Consider the following 17323-nt stretch of genomic DNA (forward strand, 5'->3'; position numbering starts at 1 on the left):
ATAATTAGGAAGGCACATGGTATGGTGGCCTGTATTGCAAGTGGATTGGAGTACAAGAACAAAGAAGTCTTGCTGAAATTGTACAGGGTTTTGGTGAGACCACATCGAGTATACTGTGTGCAGTTTTGCTCTCCACATTTAAGAAAGGATATACTTGCATTGGAGGTGGTACTGTGAAGTTTTGCTAAAAAGGTCCTTGGGATGAGAGGGTTATCCTATGATAAGAGGCTGAGTAAATTGGGTCTATATTCTCTGGAGTTTAGAGAAATGAGAGACAATTTCATTGAAATCTACAAGATGATGAAGGGGCTTGATAGAGTATACACTGAGAGATTGTTTCTGTTGGCCAGGGAGTCTAAAACACAGGGGCACAGTCTCAGGATAAGGGGCAGATGATTTATAAGATGAGGAGAAATTATTTCACGCAAATGGTTGTGAATATTTGGAATTCTTTACCCCAGCAGGTTGTGGATGCTCCATCGTTGATTATATATAAGGCTGGGATAGACAGATTTTTGGTCTCTCAGGGAATTAAGGGATATGGGCAGCGGGTGGGAACATGGAGTTGAAGCCCAAGACCAGCTATGATCGTATTGAATGGTGGAGCAGGCTCGATAGGCTATGTGGTCTACTCCTGCTTCTATTTCTTGTGTTCCTTTCCAAAAGTGTGTGCATTCAAAATGACAGCAGAAGAGGTGGTAGTTCAGTGGTAATGTCACTGGACTAGTAACCCAAAAACCCAAGTGGTTTTGTGAAAGGGAAATCATATTTAACCAACTTACTGTAGTTCTTTGAGGAAGTAACATGTGTTGTGGATAAAGGGGAACTGGTGGATATACTGTTCCTGGATTTCTAGAAGGCATTTAATAATGTGCCACATCAAAGGTTACTTTGGAAAATAAAAGCTCATGGCATAGGGGGTAACATATTGGTATGGATAGAAGATTGGCTGGCTAGCAGGAAGAGAGTAGGCACAAATGGGTCTTTTTCAGGTTGGCAAGATGTAATGAGTGGTGTGTCACAGGGATCAGTGCTGGACCCTCAACTGTTTACAATTTATATCAATGACTTGGATGAAGAGATGGTTGTCAAATTTGCTGATGACACAAAGATAGGTAGGAAAGTGAAGAGGACAGGAGGAGGCTACAAAAAGATATAGATGGGTTAAGTGAGTGGGCAAAGATCTGGCAGATTAAGTGTAATGAGGTTAAATGTGAAATTGTCCATTTTGGCAGGAAGAACAAAAAAGTTTATTATCTAAATGGTGAGAGATTGCAGAGCTCTGAGATGCAGAGAGATCTGGGTGTCCTAGTGCATGAATCACAAAAGGCTAGTATGCAGGTACAGCAGGTAATTAGGAAAGCTAATAGAATGTTTTCATTTATTGCAAGGGGAATTGAATACAAAAGTAGGGAGGTTATGCTTCAGTTGTACAGGGCACTAGTAAGACCACACTTGGGAGTATTGTGTACAGTATTGGTCACCTTATTTAAGGAAGGATGTAAATGCGTTGAAAGCAGTTCAGAGAAGGTTTACTAGATTTATACCTGGAATGGGCGGGTTGTCTTGGACAGACTAGACTTATTTCCACTGGAGTTTAAAAGAATAATAGGTGGCTTGATCGAAACATATAAGATTCTGAGGAGTCTTGACAGGGTGGATGTGGAGAAGATGCTTTCTCTTATGGGAGCACCTAGAACTAGGGGTCACCCATTTAAAACGGAGATGAGGCAAAATCTTTTCTCTCAGAAGGTCATGAGTCTTTGGAACTCTCTTCCTGAAAAGGCAGTGGAAGCAGAGTCTTTGAATATTTTTAAGGCAGAGGTGGATAGATTCTTGGTAACTAAGGGGGTGATAGGTTATCGGCGGTAGGCAGGTTTCAGCTTACTATCAGTACAGGCATGATCTTATTAAATGGCTCAAGGGGCCGAATGGCCTACTCCTGCTCCTTACTCATATGTTCGTATAATAAAATGTATCAAACGGTCTTCTCCCCTAACTGTGATACTATAAGAAAGGAATTGGTTTAACACACTCACAGGAATTTAATATTTGCACATGCTCCCAGGTGTCCAGCACTCACTACATGCTCCCAGGAACCCAATAATGTCTAATATATACCAGGTCCCTTTCCCCAGGTCACTCCTTATGTTGCTGGGGGAGGCGGTGGCATAGTGGTATTGTCACTGGACTCGTAACCCAGAGACCCAGGGTATGTCCCATTCCACCGGCAAGACAGATTCAGCAGAGGTGGCGGCACAGTGGTATACAGTCGGGAGGAAGTTGCCCTGGGAGTCGCCCTGGGAGCCCTCAACATCGACTTCAGCCCCCATGAAGTCTCATGGCATCAGGTCAGACATGGGCAAGGAAACCTCCTGCTGATTACCACGTACCGTTCCCCCACCATTCAGCTGATGAATCAGTGCTCCTCCATGTTATACACCACTTGGGGGAAGCACTGAGGGTGGCAAGGATGCAGAATGTACTCTGGGTGGGGGACTTCAATGTCCATTGCCAAGAGTGGCTCGGTAGCACTACCACAGACTGCGCTGGCTGAATCCTAAAGGACATAGCTGCTAGACTGGGTCGGTGGCAGGTGATGAGAGAACCAACAAGAGGGGAAAACATACTTGACCTCATCCTCACCAATCTGCCTGCCGCAGATGCATCTGTCCATGGCAGTATAGGTAGGAATGACCATCACACAGTCCTTGCGGAGACGAAGTCCCGTCTTCATATTGAAGAAACCCTCCATCATGTTGTGCAGCACTACCACCCTGCCAAATGGGATAGATTTTGAACAGATCTAGCAAGTCAAGACTGGGCAACCATGAGGTGCTGTGGGCCAGCAGCAGAATTGTATTCAACCACGATCTGTAACCTCATGGCCCGGCATATCCCCCACTCTACCATTACCACCAAACCAGGGGATCAACCCTGGTTCAATGAAGAGTGCTACTTGCGTGCCAAACAACATAAGCAGCAAGTGATAGACAGAGCTAAGCGATTCCACAATCAACAGATCAGATCTAAGTTCTGGGTCCTGCCACATCCAGTCGTGAATGGTGGTGGACAACTGAATAACTAACAGGAAGGGGAGGCTCCACAAATATCCCCATCCTCAATGATGGAGGAGCCCAGCACAGCAGTGCAAAAGATAAGGCTGAAGCATTTGCTACATATTTCAGCCAGAAGTGCCGAGTGGATGATCCACCTCGGCCTTCTCCCGGCGTCCCCAGTATCACAGATGCCAGTCTTCAACCGATTTGATTCACTCCACATGATATCCAGAAATGGCTGAAGGCACTGGATACTGCAAAGGTTATGGGCCCTGACAATATTCTGACAATAGAACTGAAGACTTGTGCTCCAGAACTTGCTGTGTCCCTAGTTGTTGGGGAAATTGATGGGATTGAAGGCCAATAAATCCCGGGGCCTGATAATCTACATCCTAGAGTACTTAAGGAAGTGGCCCTAGAAATAGTGGATGCATTGGTGGTCATCTTCTGAGTTTCTATAGACTCTGGAACAGTTCCTACAGACTTGAGGGTAGCTAATGTAACCCCACTATTTAAAATGGGAGGCAGAGAGAAAACAGGGAATTATAGACCAGTCAGCCTGATGTCAGTAGTGGGGAAAATTCTAGAGTCCATTATAAAAGATTTAATAGCTGAGCATGTGGAAAACAGTGGCAGAATCGGACAGAGTCAGCACGGATTTATGAAAGGGAAATCTTGCTTGACAAATCTACTGGAATTTTTCGAGGATATAACTAGTAGAGTTGATGAAGGGCAGCCAGTGGATGTGGTTTATTTGGACTTTCAGAAAGCTTTCGACAAAGTCCCACATAAGAGGTTGGTGTGTATAATTAAAGCGCATGGGGTTGGGGGTAGTGTATTGAGATGGATAGAAAACTGTTTGGCAGACAGGAAACAAAGAATAGGAATAAATGGGTCTTTTTCCGAATGGCAGGCAGTGATTAGTCGGGTACCGCAGGGATCGGTGCTGGGACCCCAGTTATTCACAATATATATTAATGATTTAAATGAGGGAATTAAATGTAACATCTCCAGATTTGCAGATGACACAAAGCTGGGTGGGAGGGTGAGCTGTGAGGAGGATGCAGAGATGCTTCAATGTGATTTGGACAAGCTGAGTGAGTGGGCATGGCAGATGCAGTATAATGTGGATAAATGTGAGGTTATTATCTGAATGGCTATAAATTGAGAGAGGGGAATGTGCAGCGAGGCCTGGGTGTCCTTGTACACCAGTTGCTGAAGGTAAGCATGCAGCTGCTGCAGGTGGTAAAGAAGGCAAATGGTATGTTGGCCTTCATAGCCAGAGGATTCAAGTACAGGAACAAGGGTATCTTGCTGCAATTGTACAGGGCCTTGGTGAGACCACATCTGAAATATTGTGTATTGTGTGCCGTTTTGGTCTCCTTATATGAGGAAGAATGTACTTGCTATAGAGGAAGTGCAGTGAAGGCTTACCCGACTGATTCCTGGGATGACAGGACTGACATATGAGGAGAGATTGAGTCGATTAGGATTATATTTGCTGGAGTTCAGAAGAATGAGGGAGGATCTCATAGAAACCTATAAAATTCTAACAGGACTAGACAGGGTAGATACAGGAAAGATGTTCCCGATGGTTGGGGAGTACAGAACCAGGGTCACAGTCTGAGGATACGGAGTAGACCATTTAGGACGGAGATGAGGAGAAATTTCTTCACCCAGAGAGTGGTGAGCCTGTGGAATTCGTTACCACAGAAAGTAGTTGAGACCAAAACATTGTATGCTTTCAAGAAGGAGTTAGATATAGCTGTTGGGGTGAAGGGAACAAAGGGTATGGGAAGGAAGCGGGAGCAGGCTATTGAGTTGGATGATCAGCCATGATCATAATGAATGGCAGAGCAGGCTCGAAGGGCCGAATGGCCTACTCCTGCTCCTAGTTTCTATGTTAGCCAAGCTGTTCCAGTACAGCTACAACACAAGCATCTAGCCGGCAATGGAAAATTGGCTAGGTATGTCCTGTGCACAAAAAGCAGGACAAATCCAACCAGGCCAATTACCGCCCCATCAGTCTACTCTCCATCATCAGTAGAGTGATGAGAGGGTTCATCAACAGTGCTATCAAGCGGCAATTGCTTAGCAATAACCTGCTCACTGTCATTCAGTTTGGGTTCCACCAGGGTCACTCGGCTTCTGACCTCATTACAGCCTTGGTTCAAACATGGACAAAAGAGCTGAACTCCAGAGGTGAGGTGAGAGTGACTGCCCTTGACCGAGTGTGACATCAAGGAGCCCTAGCAACACTGGGGTCAATGGGAATCAGGATGAAAACTCTCCACTGGTTGGTGTCAGACCTAGCACAAAGGAAGATGGTTGTGGTTGTTGGAGGTCAATCATCTCAGTTCCAGAGCGTTACTGCAGGAGTTCCTCAGGGTAGTGTCCGAGCCCCAACCGTCTTCAGCTGCTTCATCTTCACCTTCCTTCTATCATAAGGTCAGAAGTGAGGATGTTTGTTGATGATTGCAAAACGTTCAGCACCATTCGTGACTCCTCAGACACTGAAGCAGACCGTGTGCAAATGCAGCAAGACCTGGACAACATTTAGGCTTGGGCTGATAAGTGGCAAGTAGCATTCATGACACACAAGTGCCAGGCAATGACCATCTCCAACAAGAGAGAATCTAACCATCTTGCCTTCACATTCAATGGCATTATCATCACTGAATCCTCCACTATCAACATCCTGGGAGTTACCATTGACCAGAAACTGAACTTGACTAGCCATATAAATACTGTGGCTACAAGAGCAGGTCAGAGGCTAGTAATCATGCGATGAGTAACCTACCGCCTGACTCCTCAAAGCCTGTCCACCATCTACAAAGCACAAGGCAGGAGGGTGATGGAATAGCCTTCGCTTGCCTGGATGAGTGCAGTTCCAACAACACTCAAAGAGCTTGACACCATCCAGGACAAAGCAGCCCGCTTGATTGGTACCCCTCCCACAAACATTCACTCCCTTCCGCACTGACGAAGAGTGGCAGCAGTGTGTACCATCTACAAGATGCACTGCAGAAACTCACCAAGTCTCCTTATACAGTACCTTCCAAACCTACAGCCATTACCATGTAGAAGGACAAGGGCAGCAGATACATGGGGACATTACCACCTGTAAAATCCCCTTCAAGCCACTCACCATCCTGATTTGGAAATATATCGCCGTTCCTTCACCGTCACTGTGTCAAAATCCTGGAACTCCCTTCCCAACAGCACTGTGGGTGTACCTACACCAAAGAACTGCAGTGGGTTCAAGAAGGTAGCTCACCACCACCTTCTCAAGGACAATTGTTGATTGGCAATAAATGCTGGCCTAGCCAGCAATGCCCACATCCCATAAATGAATAAAAAAATATGCAGGAAAATGGCCAGAGTGGCTTATCCTCCTTTTGGCTTCATTCCATCAACACAGCTTCCACTGGGTACCTTTCCCAGATAGCAGAGTTATCATTGGGAATCATGAGTAACATCGCTATTTTGGTCTTTAGACAATTATAGGTAGCATTGTGAATTTGCTCTGTAGGGAATTCAGGGTTGAATTTTTTAGTTAGGGGGTTTTACTACATTAACCATTTCCCTTTGGTGTGCATACAGCTTACATCATATATTTTTCAACTTACTGTTTCTTCAACATCTCCATGGATATCCTCTCTTTCTCCAGTCTTGCTGTGACTCCTTTTTTAACCTTAGCTTCAAATAGTTCAGCTCCTCTGTGCAAACAAAAGATTGGCATTGATCATTTATATATCGTCTTATAATTTATCTCAGAGCTTTACATTTATATGTGACCTGAATACCTCTGTAGTATATTTTAATAGCTGAGCATTTTGTTAAACTGCCCTCTCTTTTGGGAAGTTGTAAATAAAGTTGTTCCATAATGGTCTGCCTGCAGTTGAACATGCATTAGTCTTATTAAGTGCAGGACACAACAGGAAGATGATGACGAGGATAGCATCAAATTCTTTTTTACATTTTATTTGAGAACTTAAGGACTGAAGAACATTGTGTCACACTTTTTGGAATTTCTGAAGTTGATTTTGAGGAAGTTTGAGCAATTTGAAAGATTGTCCTTGTGTACATGTTGTGTTCAGGTACACAATGAGTCAGCATGGTACATAACTGAAAAATGGCACTGCAGACATATTTGGGGAAAATGGGGGAATTGAACCCTAACAAAGAGGACAGGTGTAATTACAGACAAAGGTTACACTTTTGGGTGAAAGTGAATAAAATAGGAGATGAGAGAAAGTAAACATTTTTCTCATTCTGGTGGGGCCAGATGCTTTTGAGATGGTGTCTAACTAATGTTGCCCACGAGACACCAGTACTACGGAGCATTCAGAAATGAATGAGATTCTGGGCTCATATTATGGCGTGGTTAAGAATGAGGTTGCACTGAGAGTTGTATTCTGTGAAAGAAAGCAGTTGCCAGGTGAGACTGTTGCAGGATATCTTCAGTTCTCAAATTGAAGAAACATTTTTGTCACTGTAGGTATGGTGCGAGTTTAGAAATCGACCTTAGGACACATTTGTCTAAAGAGCAATAAAATCCAGGCCAAGCTTTTGAGCAAAGGCAATAGGCTGATGTGGAAGGAGGCCTGCGATGAGGCCGCAGGCATGGGAATGGCAGAAAGGGGTGGTTATAGATTTAAGGGAGCTCCACCGGATTTTAGCAATAACCAGGCCAAGCAGCCATGTTCACAGTCTCAGAGTCAGAAGATTAGATGTTACCGTTGCCATGGCAGCCACCAACCATCTAAATGCCCCACTTCCAGTCAAAGTGCTATGCCTGTGAGAAAGCTGGGGATATCCGGTTGGCATGCAGGAGGAGAGGAAACAGTAATGTTCCAGATCTTGGTAAAACTCCAGGTTACAGTCATGCACCAGGCTGAGGTCATGGTAGATCTAAAATTAGTTCAAGAGTCTGGAAATCTTTGAATGTGCATATGATAGATATGGAAACAAAAGTTGATATTATTGAGCAGAAAGATCAAGATTTATACTCAGTCAGAGAGCAAGAAAAGCTGCACATGGAAGATGAGAGTGCTAGGGCTGAAGATATAATTCCAACACCAACAGTAGAAACGAAAGGCAGAGATTCACAACCTATTTCCATCATTGATACAGCTGCAGCAGGCCCTTCAATCTCAGAAAGAGAGTGCAAGAAGTCCCTAAGTCACGCTCCCAAATACAAAACTGGCGTGAAATGGACTAGTTATTCCAATAACAGTATCCCAGTGTTCAGTGAAGTTAGTGTTAGGGTGGAATATGATGATGTATCCTATTACTTACCATTAGCAGTTGTTGGAGAGAACAAAGTCTTCCTGAGGAGAAGGAATTGACTTAAGAAAATGCAATCAAACTGGGCTGAGTTACTTACAGTAAGGATCAATAAGAGGATCTCTGGCATTAAGGAAGTACTAAGAGAGCACAAAGTGGTCTTTGAGCAAGGATAAAATTAGCCATCTATACGATATTAAATATCATAAGTCAACAGATCATGCAAATGCAGACGTTATTTCAAGGTTTCCCATGATGACTGATCCATTTTTTAGCCACTAAGTTACCTGTAAATTACTTTACAAACACACATGACATGTTGGTGTCTGCCAGAGAAATTACTGAAGAAACCCACAAGGATGTGGTGCTCAGTAAAGAGCCCAATTATATCATGAATGCCTGGTCTAAAGCGCATGATGATGAGAAATTGCAGGAATATTTCACACTGTTATGACCACAGCTGGTGTTAATTATTGCTCAAAACCAAACCCCAGAGGGAAACTTGGCTTATGGGCCACAACCTTTTTTTTGTATTCTGATATCAAGAAGACAACGTACCACTCTCAGCAGTAAGTGGTCCAAAACACTTTTGGATTTTTAAAAATTAAAAGTAAAAGTTCTATTAACAAAAATAAAATAAAATTTAAGCACACAATATTACAGTTACACAATTAAGGTTAGTCTTACAAAACATTCCCCCAAAAACTCTCTACTTCGTCAAAGCCATTTGGTAAACACCTTCCAGGAAATACTCCCTTATAGATGTTTAAATATGAAAAATCCAGTAATATTACACAAGGCAAACTTCTGTAGTTTCAATAAAGGAATACCACATGACCTTTCCCCTCTTCCACTCTGCTATGGAATTCACTTCAGAATAAAACTGCTTGCTGCAGCCCAAGATTTCTCAACAGCTCAAACAGCTCCAGCTATCTCAACAGCCATCTCCAGCTCAACAGCCATACAGCCATATCTACCTACACAGCTATCCACAGTAACTCTAATATACCTTTTTTCCCTTTCATCTCATTTCCATTGTTCTCACACACCTCTTCCAAATATAAGATCTTTCATGTTTCCATCTTGCCTTTGCTTGTGGGTCAATAAAAATATAATATCCCCACTACTATTTACCTATAGGCTCCTGCAAGATGCAAACGTTTTCCTTGGTACCTCTGATTCCACTTTGATATTAAAACAACCTCCCCACTTAGCTAAAAATGCAAATGTTAGATCTATTTATTCGTGCCTCAAACTTAACGTCTCTATCCTTTTCATGTTTCCAAACCCCCAGACAACCCGACTCCTGTCAAACTCTTGTCCAGCTTAATTAAAATCACACACACCCACAGACACCCAGCCTTCTTTACACAATAACACAATATTCCCCAAAATATTACAAAAAAAATCCATTCTCACACACACATAAAAATGAACCAAGGCCAATGAATCAAGGCTGTCTCATATGGGGTTTAAGAGTCATTATTTCACCAAGGTTTAGAGAGAGATTGTTAGAGGAACTTCATCTAAAGCACACAGGGATAGTCAATATGAAGGGAGTAGCAAGAAGCAATTTTTGGTATTCAAAGATAGAGGAGATATTGAAGAGTTGGTGGAAAGTTGTGAAGCATGTCTCCAAATAAGAAATGATCCAACCAAGCTTTCTTTCATTTCATAGACAAACAATTCAAACCAGGTGAGTCGATTCTGATTGGTTTAAATTGGAATTTAAACAAAAGCTTGGAATTAACTGCTCCCTGGTGCGTTCTCCTTGGCAGTACCCCTACCAATCAGAGTTCACTTGCCGACGAATCGGCACCTTTATTTCATGTAGTATAAGTTGTTGTTCCCTTTGAAATTTGGTATTTTTGTGAATCTGTCCCGGTGAGTGCAAGATGAAAAGCTTCGATGGCCTCTCTCCTTTTCCAGCAAAAACAAATATGTGATCCAACCTGTGAAATATTTAGTTATTGTTGATGTTAGTTTAGTCATATTGTATTCTGGGAAATTATGTATATGCACCATCTTACACTTTAACACATAAGTTTTTTTTAAGCTGTGTTTAAGTGTAGTATATCGTTATAGCTGAGGATTTTGTTATACCGCCCTCTCTGTTGGGGAGGTGTAAATAAAGCTTTTCAATAATGGCTACCTGCAGTTAAGCATTACTCATTGATCAGTCTTACTCAGTGCAATACACAACAGAATGACCGTGACAAGGATGGGGTGGAATTCTTTTTTACACTTCATTTGAGAAATTAAAGACTGAAGAACATTATGACACATATTTTGGAAGAGGGTCCCCAGAATCCATGTTTTATGAATTTGGAGTTCCAGGGATCTATTCTTACCTTGCTGCCAGCAGTTTGGAAGCCTTCAGATCTGCCACTACATGCAGGAAATAGTAACTCAGAAAGACCCTCCTCTGGGCTAGTACGAAGAGAAAGCAGGTGCTGTCCCAAATAATGCCTGCCTGCTTATTAGGGACCTCGCAGTCTTCATGCAGGTCATCTGTTTTTGCTGAAAAGACATGATGGAAACTTAGTAAAACTTTATTAGAAATCTGAGTGCAACAGTAAAGAGGCAGCCAGCAACATTTTGGTTTAGTTTTGTTCCCACCAATTTTGCCTGCTCCTGGCCTGAAGGGGCTCCCTTTGGTTCAATGAGGGCTCCCAACCCTCCAGGATTGCCCTGGGGTCTCCAGACACAGTGGACGGTCAAGAATCGTCCAATCAGGTAAAAAAAAAGTCTATTTGACTTCCAATAAGTGTAGGAATGTTGGGCACTATGAGCATGGACATGTCAAGCAACCAATGGTGGGAGTTTGGGGACAGGTTGGTTGAAGGCAAGAGGTCATTTGAGACACCTCCAGACCAACATGAACAGAGTTAGTAACCTGAGGCTCAGTAGGCATTGGCCACCTTCCGATGTCCCTCCACCATTTTCTATGAGAGCACCTGGACAGTGAGCGTTGACAGGCTATTTAACAAAGTGAGCAACACAAGCTTGCACTTTCCAACAAGAATTACTGAATAATGATTGGCATCATGGCCCATCATTGATTCCCTCCCTACACTAAGGAGATTGGAGACAATTGTAAACTACTTACCAACTGAGGAATACAGAACACTTCAGAACAATGAAAAATAACAGTAAATTCACTTTTCTACTGTTCACCTATAACTTTATGCCTTGATCTGCCCAGGGATCAAACAGAACAACAGATACAGGGCAAAGCAAAGCAACCAATTCAGTTTTACATCATCTATGTGCTTTAAACCTCCATAAGTGTTATCAATATCTTGCTGTTTTCAACAAGGATTGATTAGACATCTGTCCATCACGATGGATATAATCCAATCGCTGTGACCCATGCCTCAATTGACAATGATTCATGCCTTCATATGTTAAGCTGTTAACATCAGTGACTTTTCTTTTCTCCCCTCCTCTTCTGAAGGTCCCAACTTTTGTTGGGTTACAGTTCCAGAGATCCCAGATGCTCTTCAGTACTCAAAGGATTTGTTCCTGTGTAAGCCCAGTGAATCTTATCACCCTATTTGTCTGTGATCATTCCAGTCAAATCCAGTTCTGCCCTTTTCAATGTCCATATACTGAACTTATCAAAAGTGGTTGCTGGATATTGATCAAGGAAAAGGGACTTGGCTCATTTAACTGAGATGCTGAGGCCAATGGTACAAAGATCTCCAGCTGCCCTGTTGATTAGCTAACTCAGTATAGACTAAGGATCCAACCTGGGATCTCCAGGTTCCATAGGGGTCAATACCACATTAAATCTGCATTTATCTACTGATTCATCAAGGTTAGCCTTAACTACTTTACTTGGTAGCACCCTGGTAACGAACTGGGAACCAAGGTCGGTCAGCCCTACATTGTGGAGTGTGATAACATCTGCATTTATATAATGCTTTAAAGGAATAAAATATCACAGGAGCCCTATCAAGAAAAATCTGACACTTAAGAGAGATATTAGGGCTGGTGACCAAAAGCTTGGTCAAAGGTGCAGGTTCTTCAGGGGTGTCTTAAAGCTGAGGACAGTGGTAAAGAGTTGGAGAGGTTTAGGGGGAGAATTCCAGAGTTCAAAGCTGAAGGCATGGCTGCCAATGGTGGAGCAACTGAACGCAATAGGTGTGCAAGAAGTTAGAGCTGGAGGAATGCAGAGATCTTGGATGTTTAACAGGCTGGGGGAGATTACAGAAATAGGAAGGAGTGAGGCCATAAGGGGATTTGAAAATGAGGAGAGTTTTTTAAATGGAGGTGCTGCTGGACCAGGATCTAACATAGTGAACAAAACGGTTATAGGTAAAGAGAAGTTTGTGCAAGGTATGATATATCAGCAAAGGTTGGATGCCCTCAAGTTTATGGAGGATACAAGGTGGGAGGCCAGCCAGGAGAACGCTGGAATAGTCAAGTCTAGAATTAACAAAGTCACGCAAAAGGGTTTCAGCAGCAGATGAACTGAAGCACAGGTAGAGTCAGGTGATGTTATGGAAATAGAAGTAGGTGGTTTTGCTGATGGAGAGAATGAGATCAGAAGCTCAGCTGAGGTCAATAGGATGCCAAGGTTGTGAACAGTCTGGTTCAGCCTCAATGAGTGGCCAAGGAAAGGGATAGAGTCAGTGACTAGGGAACGGTATTTGTAGTGGGCCTGAAGACAATGACATTGGTTTTTCCAGTATTTATCTGAAGGAAATTTCTGCTCATCCAATACTGGATGCTGGACAAGCAGTGTGACGAAACAGTGGAGGAGTCCTTACATCCTGTATCTCTACACCAAAAATCTCTTTACTCCTAACTTTACAGAGTGGTGGATCAAACAGTGATCACTCACGTAGATCGTACTCCTTGATAGTGCAGGCCATGCCAAATGTCTGGACAACCCAGCAGTTCCTCTCAAGTAAGTTCTTCAAGTAGACACAGGAGCCAATCTGTCAGGGAGCAATTACAACACTGATTAATTTGTCATTAAAGTTTCCATAGTAACGGTCATTCTATGCACTTGATGAGTGTGTCAGGAATGGAGGTGCAATACTTATTTCGCAGAATCGCAGAATTGTTACAGTGCAGAAGGAGGCCATTCAGCCCATTGTGTCTGAACCAGTTCTCCAAATAAGCAATTCACCTAGTGTCATTCTCCTGCCTTCTCTCTGTAACCTTCCACATTCTTCCTTTTCAGATAACAGTCTAATTCCCTTTTGAATACCTCAATTGAACCTACCTCCACCACAGTCTCAGGCAGTATATTCCAGATCTGAACCACTTTCTGTGTGAACATGTTTTTCCTCATGTCACGTTTGTTTCTTTTGCCAATTACTTTTAAATCTACGCCCTCTTATTCTCAATCCTTTCATGAGTGGGATCTATTTATCTGTCCAGAGCCCTCATGATTTTGAATACCTTTATCAAATCTCTCAACCTTCTCCAAGAAAAACAATCCCAACTTTTCCAATCTATGTAACTGAAGTTCTTCATCCGTGCAACCATTCTTATAAATCTTTTCTGCACTCTCTCCAATGCCTTCACATCTTTCTCAAATGTCAGCTTGAGGCTCCTTCAATCTTGTACTGGAGGGAACCAACATCAAGGAGCACACACACACACAACTGCTGTTTAAATGTGTACAACTGCTCAAGGACACACTACATGAAGTTTCAGTATATATTACAGCTTAAGTGCACATTCTCAGTTTAGTGCACATTTTTGCCTAAATGTACATACTTGATTAAGTGTATGTATATATATATTTGGTTGGTCAGTGTAAATTGGTGATTAAGTATACATTCTCAGTCAAGTGAAAATTCTTGGTTGATTTTAGGTTGTTATGTGTGGAAACTTGGTTGTGTTTATATTGTTCGTCAAATGTACATTGTTGTTTGAACTAAGTGAGTTTCTTGGTTCTCTCTCTCTCTCTCTACCATGCCTTAAGATGGCGTTGGTGACCATGGGCCTCCATGTTAATCTTGTTCTGGAGGCGTAGATCATATTGGCTAAGTTGTCTAAGTTGTTTGTGAAGTGTATATTCTTAGTTAAAGTGTATATACTTGGTTAAGTGTTTTTCCTGGGTTGTCTAAATTGTTGGTTAAGTGTGTATTCTTGGTTAAGAAGATCTTCCTAGTTTAGCAAATGTTCCTGGTTAATTATACAGCCCGTCATGTGAATCTGACTGCTTCACATAAAAAGTTCACAGTGTCTCATGGGTGAAATTAATTCTTATCACCTTGCCACAATCTTTCCACACCAATTTTATTTGTATTCTTGTTTAATTCCTCCTGAAATCTCATGCTACAGTCGCTACTTGTGACAGAAGATTCTACATTCACCCTATGAATAAAAGCTTCCCATTAACCTGCCCCTTTACATTTTAATTACACTGAATATTCAGCACAGAAACAGGCCATTTGGCCCATCTGGTCTGTGCTGATGTTTATACTTCCAACCAGCCTCTTCCAAATTCATCTCTTCAGCATAACCTTGTGTCCTACTGCCCCTCCCCCCACCATTTATCTCCTTCCATACACCATTTCCAATTTACACTGAGAGGCTCTGCAAATCCATTTAAACTTCTTCTACAGCCTATGTACAATCTACCATATCATCAAATCACATCCATTTAATTACCAGAGGAAAAAGTCTCTGAGCTCCAATCTTCTAAAATAGAAAACTATGGTGTAGGCAATCACTAGAATGTAATATGAAACCTTTGACAGATCAGAAATAAACTGAGAGGTTTTGGGAGATCTGCCAGCCTGTGGCCAATTGAGGTCCTTAAGCAGCTAATTAATAGCCTCCTGCTGCCACCACTGGGATTTTACCCACAGCAGGGGAGACCACTGCCAAGTGTCCAGCACATCGGGCATGCTAGTGGTCAGGCAAGGGGCGGGTGAATGTCTTCTTTCTGGCCCTGCTGTGTCGATTGGAGGTCCCCATAAGGTATTTACCCCCCCCACCCCGACGCTTCCCCTCACCACTGCCTGGTCCACTGTGCCACCCCCCCCACCCCCATCCCTTCAGAGGGCCTGCCAGCTTGGTCCCAGCAAGACCCTGGACTTACCTTACAACACAGCTCACTTCCCTCGGGCCACCACTCTGGTGGCGCTGTTGGAACCAGGGAGCTGCCAGCCATTTGATTGGCCAGCAGCTCTAGGAGGCAGGACTTCTTCTCTGATGAGGTCAGAAGGCCCACCTCAAGCTAATCAAAAGCCCGATGCCGGTTAAAGGGCTGCGGGCCAAGCTGGTCAAGCAGAGACAGGCTCACCCCAACATTTATGCCAGGGATTGGGGACCCACCCCCAATGTTAAATTCAGCTCCTGGAGAAGTGAACTGCTGCCTTTAATGGAACCCACAGGATCATCATTTTATCAAAATCAATGGAATGAAAATCACATGGGTTCTATAAATGCTGCTCTTGCCGACGATGAGCATCCTCGAGAATGAATTTAAAAATTGGACTAGTGCCTCACAACTGAGCTAAGTTGGGTAGACTCCTGAATATAGTAAGTGTCTCTTGGCCAGGTACGGACTACGCCAGTGTGTAAGATCAGGTAGAGTGCATAGTACGTACTGAAAATACATTCTTCGTCACAATCACCAGTATGGTGTAGCCAATCAGGTAGTCCCAGTGCCTGAGGATGACTTTGACAGGTTTTAGGAGCAGTTGTCCTCCAAACAGCATGAAGTAGAAACAGGCTACCAGGTAACCCATGCAGAAGATGTTGATTCTGGTGGTCCCAGTGACGAAGATTAGACACAACACAAACCAGAACAAGTAGCTGAAAACAACCACTTTCAGCATGTCTAGGTAAGACCTAGAAAAACAAATCGACAGAAGGTAGTTAAACTCACTGTAAATATACAGACAGACACCAGTTCACCCATATAAGCCACACGAATTCCTTACTGATACAAATCCACAACTAGTGTTCTGCATGTGCTAGCTATCCTGTGAAAATCTTCACTGAGAGGAAAATATTCTCAAGATCTACATTGTTATCACTGACTGTCAGTCAGACTGACACAATCAGGTGAGTCCTGGCCAGAAGACAGGAAGAAAAATTTAAATATGTATCTACGTCAGCCTGGCTACTTTATAAAATATTTTTTTATTTTTCAAAATGGACAATTGCTAGGCTGATAAAAATGGCTGCAGGTGATCATATGCTTGTTTCTGGAAGATTCTGAGCTGTTCCAATGGATAAAGGCTACCTCATCATCCTAGAATGTGACTTGTATTGTATAAATGTTCCAGCCAAGCCAACACAAAAGGATTCGTAGTCTGCAACAGCCAGGTATGGACAAAGGTAGAGCTACTTGTGACTCTTAATCTCCAATGTTGTGCTAATGGCCTCACCATTACTTGCTTGAACCAAAACCACCCTTGTCACATGACCGAGATGCTATCTGTTTGAATTTCTTTAATTATACAGCTCTTGAATTTTATTTTCAGTCCCTTTTTGACCTCAGAAGAGAAGTAGGACTCCAGGCAAGCAGCCTACTTCTGTCTACCATTTTATCATTTAACAGGTAGCAGCAGAAAGAGCTCTGTCCAGGTGAAATGCCTGATCCTCATCTACACTGTGAACTACTGGAACCTTGGGACTTGTGTATCTGCGCCTTCAAGACTAATTCATCTCTACATGCCTTCTCCATTGTGGAAGTCCTCGCTTCTGGAAAATCGGATCACCCTGCAACAGTTTAGCCTTCTAACCTCTGACCACTGGACTTTTAATTCTAGACTCTGGACTCATATGAAACCTAACTTTTATTTTCTTATTGTAGTTTTGCCCTGTACCCCTTTCTTTCCCTTATCCCTATTTTATTGTCTGAGTGCAAAAAAGGGGGGGAATGTTGCAAAACCTCTTCCCGCATTTTGAGTGTGGGCAAAATAAGCGAACCTGCTTATTTTACCTTATCTTGAGTTTACTGGGGTTATTAATAGAGGATTGAATCACTCCAAAAC

General features: G+C 42.9%; 1 protein-coding gene across 1 annotated transcript in view; it reads right to left on the reverse strand.

Annotated features, from left to right (window-relative positions):
• Window positions 1-17323, reverse strand: part of LOC144689095 (piezo-type mechanosensitive ion channel component 2) — a 190222-nt gene that overhangs the window by 96829 nt on the left and 76070 nt on the right. Inside the window, exons 22-25 of the mRNA XM_078556243.1 lie at window positions 15929-16172; window positions 13198-13294; window positions 10700-10868; window positions 6689-6778 (exon numbers count right to left, since the gene is read on the reverse strand). Coding sequence (XP_078412369.1) covers window positions 6689-6778; window positions 10700-10868; window positions 13198-13294; window positions 15929-16172 — 600 coding nt within the window. The remainder of the gene's footprint in view (window positions 1-6688; window positions 6779-10699; window positions 10869-13197; window positions 13295-15928; window positions 16173-17323) is intronic.

This window comes from Cetorhinus maximus, chromosome 13, assembly GCF_964194155.1.
Source record: "Cetorhinus maximus chromosome 13, sCetMax3.hap1.1, whole genome shotgun sequence".
Lineage (NCBI taxonomy): Eukaryota > Metazoa > Chordata > Chondrichthyes > Lamniformes > Cetorhinidae > Cetorhinus > Cetorhinus maximus.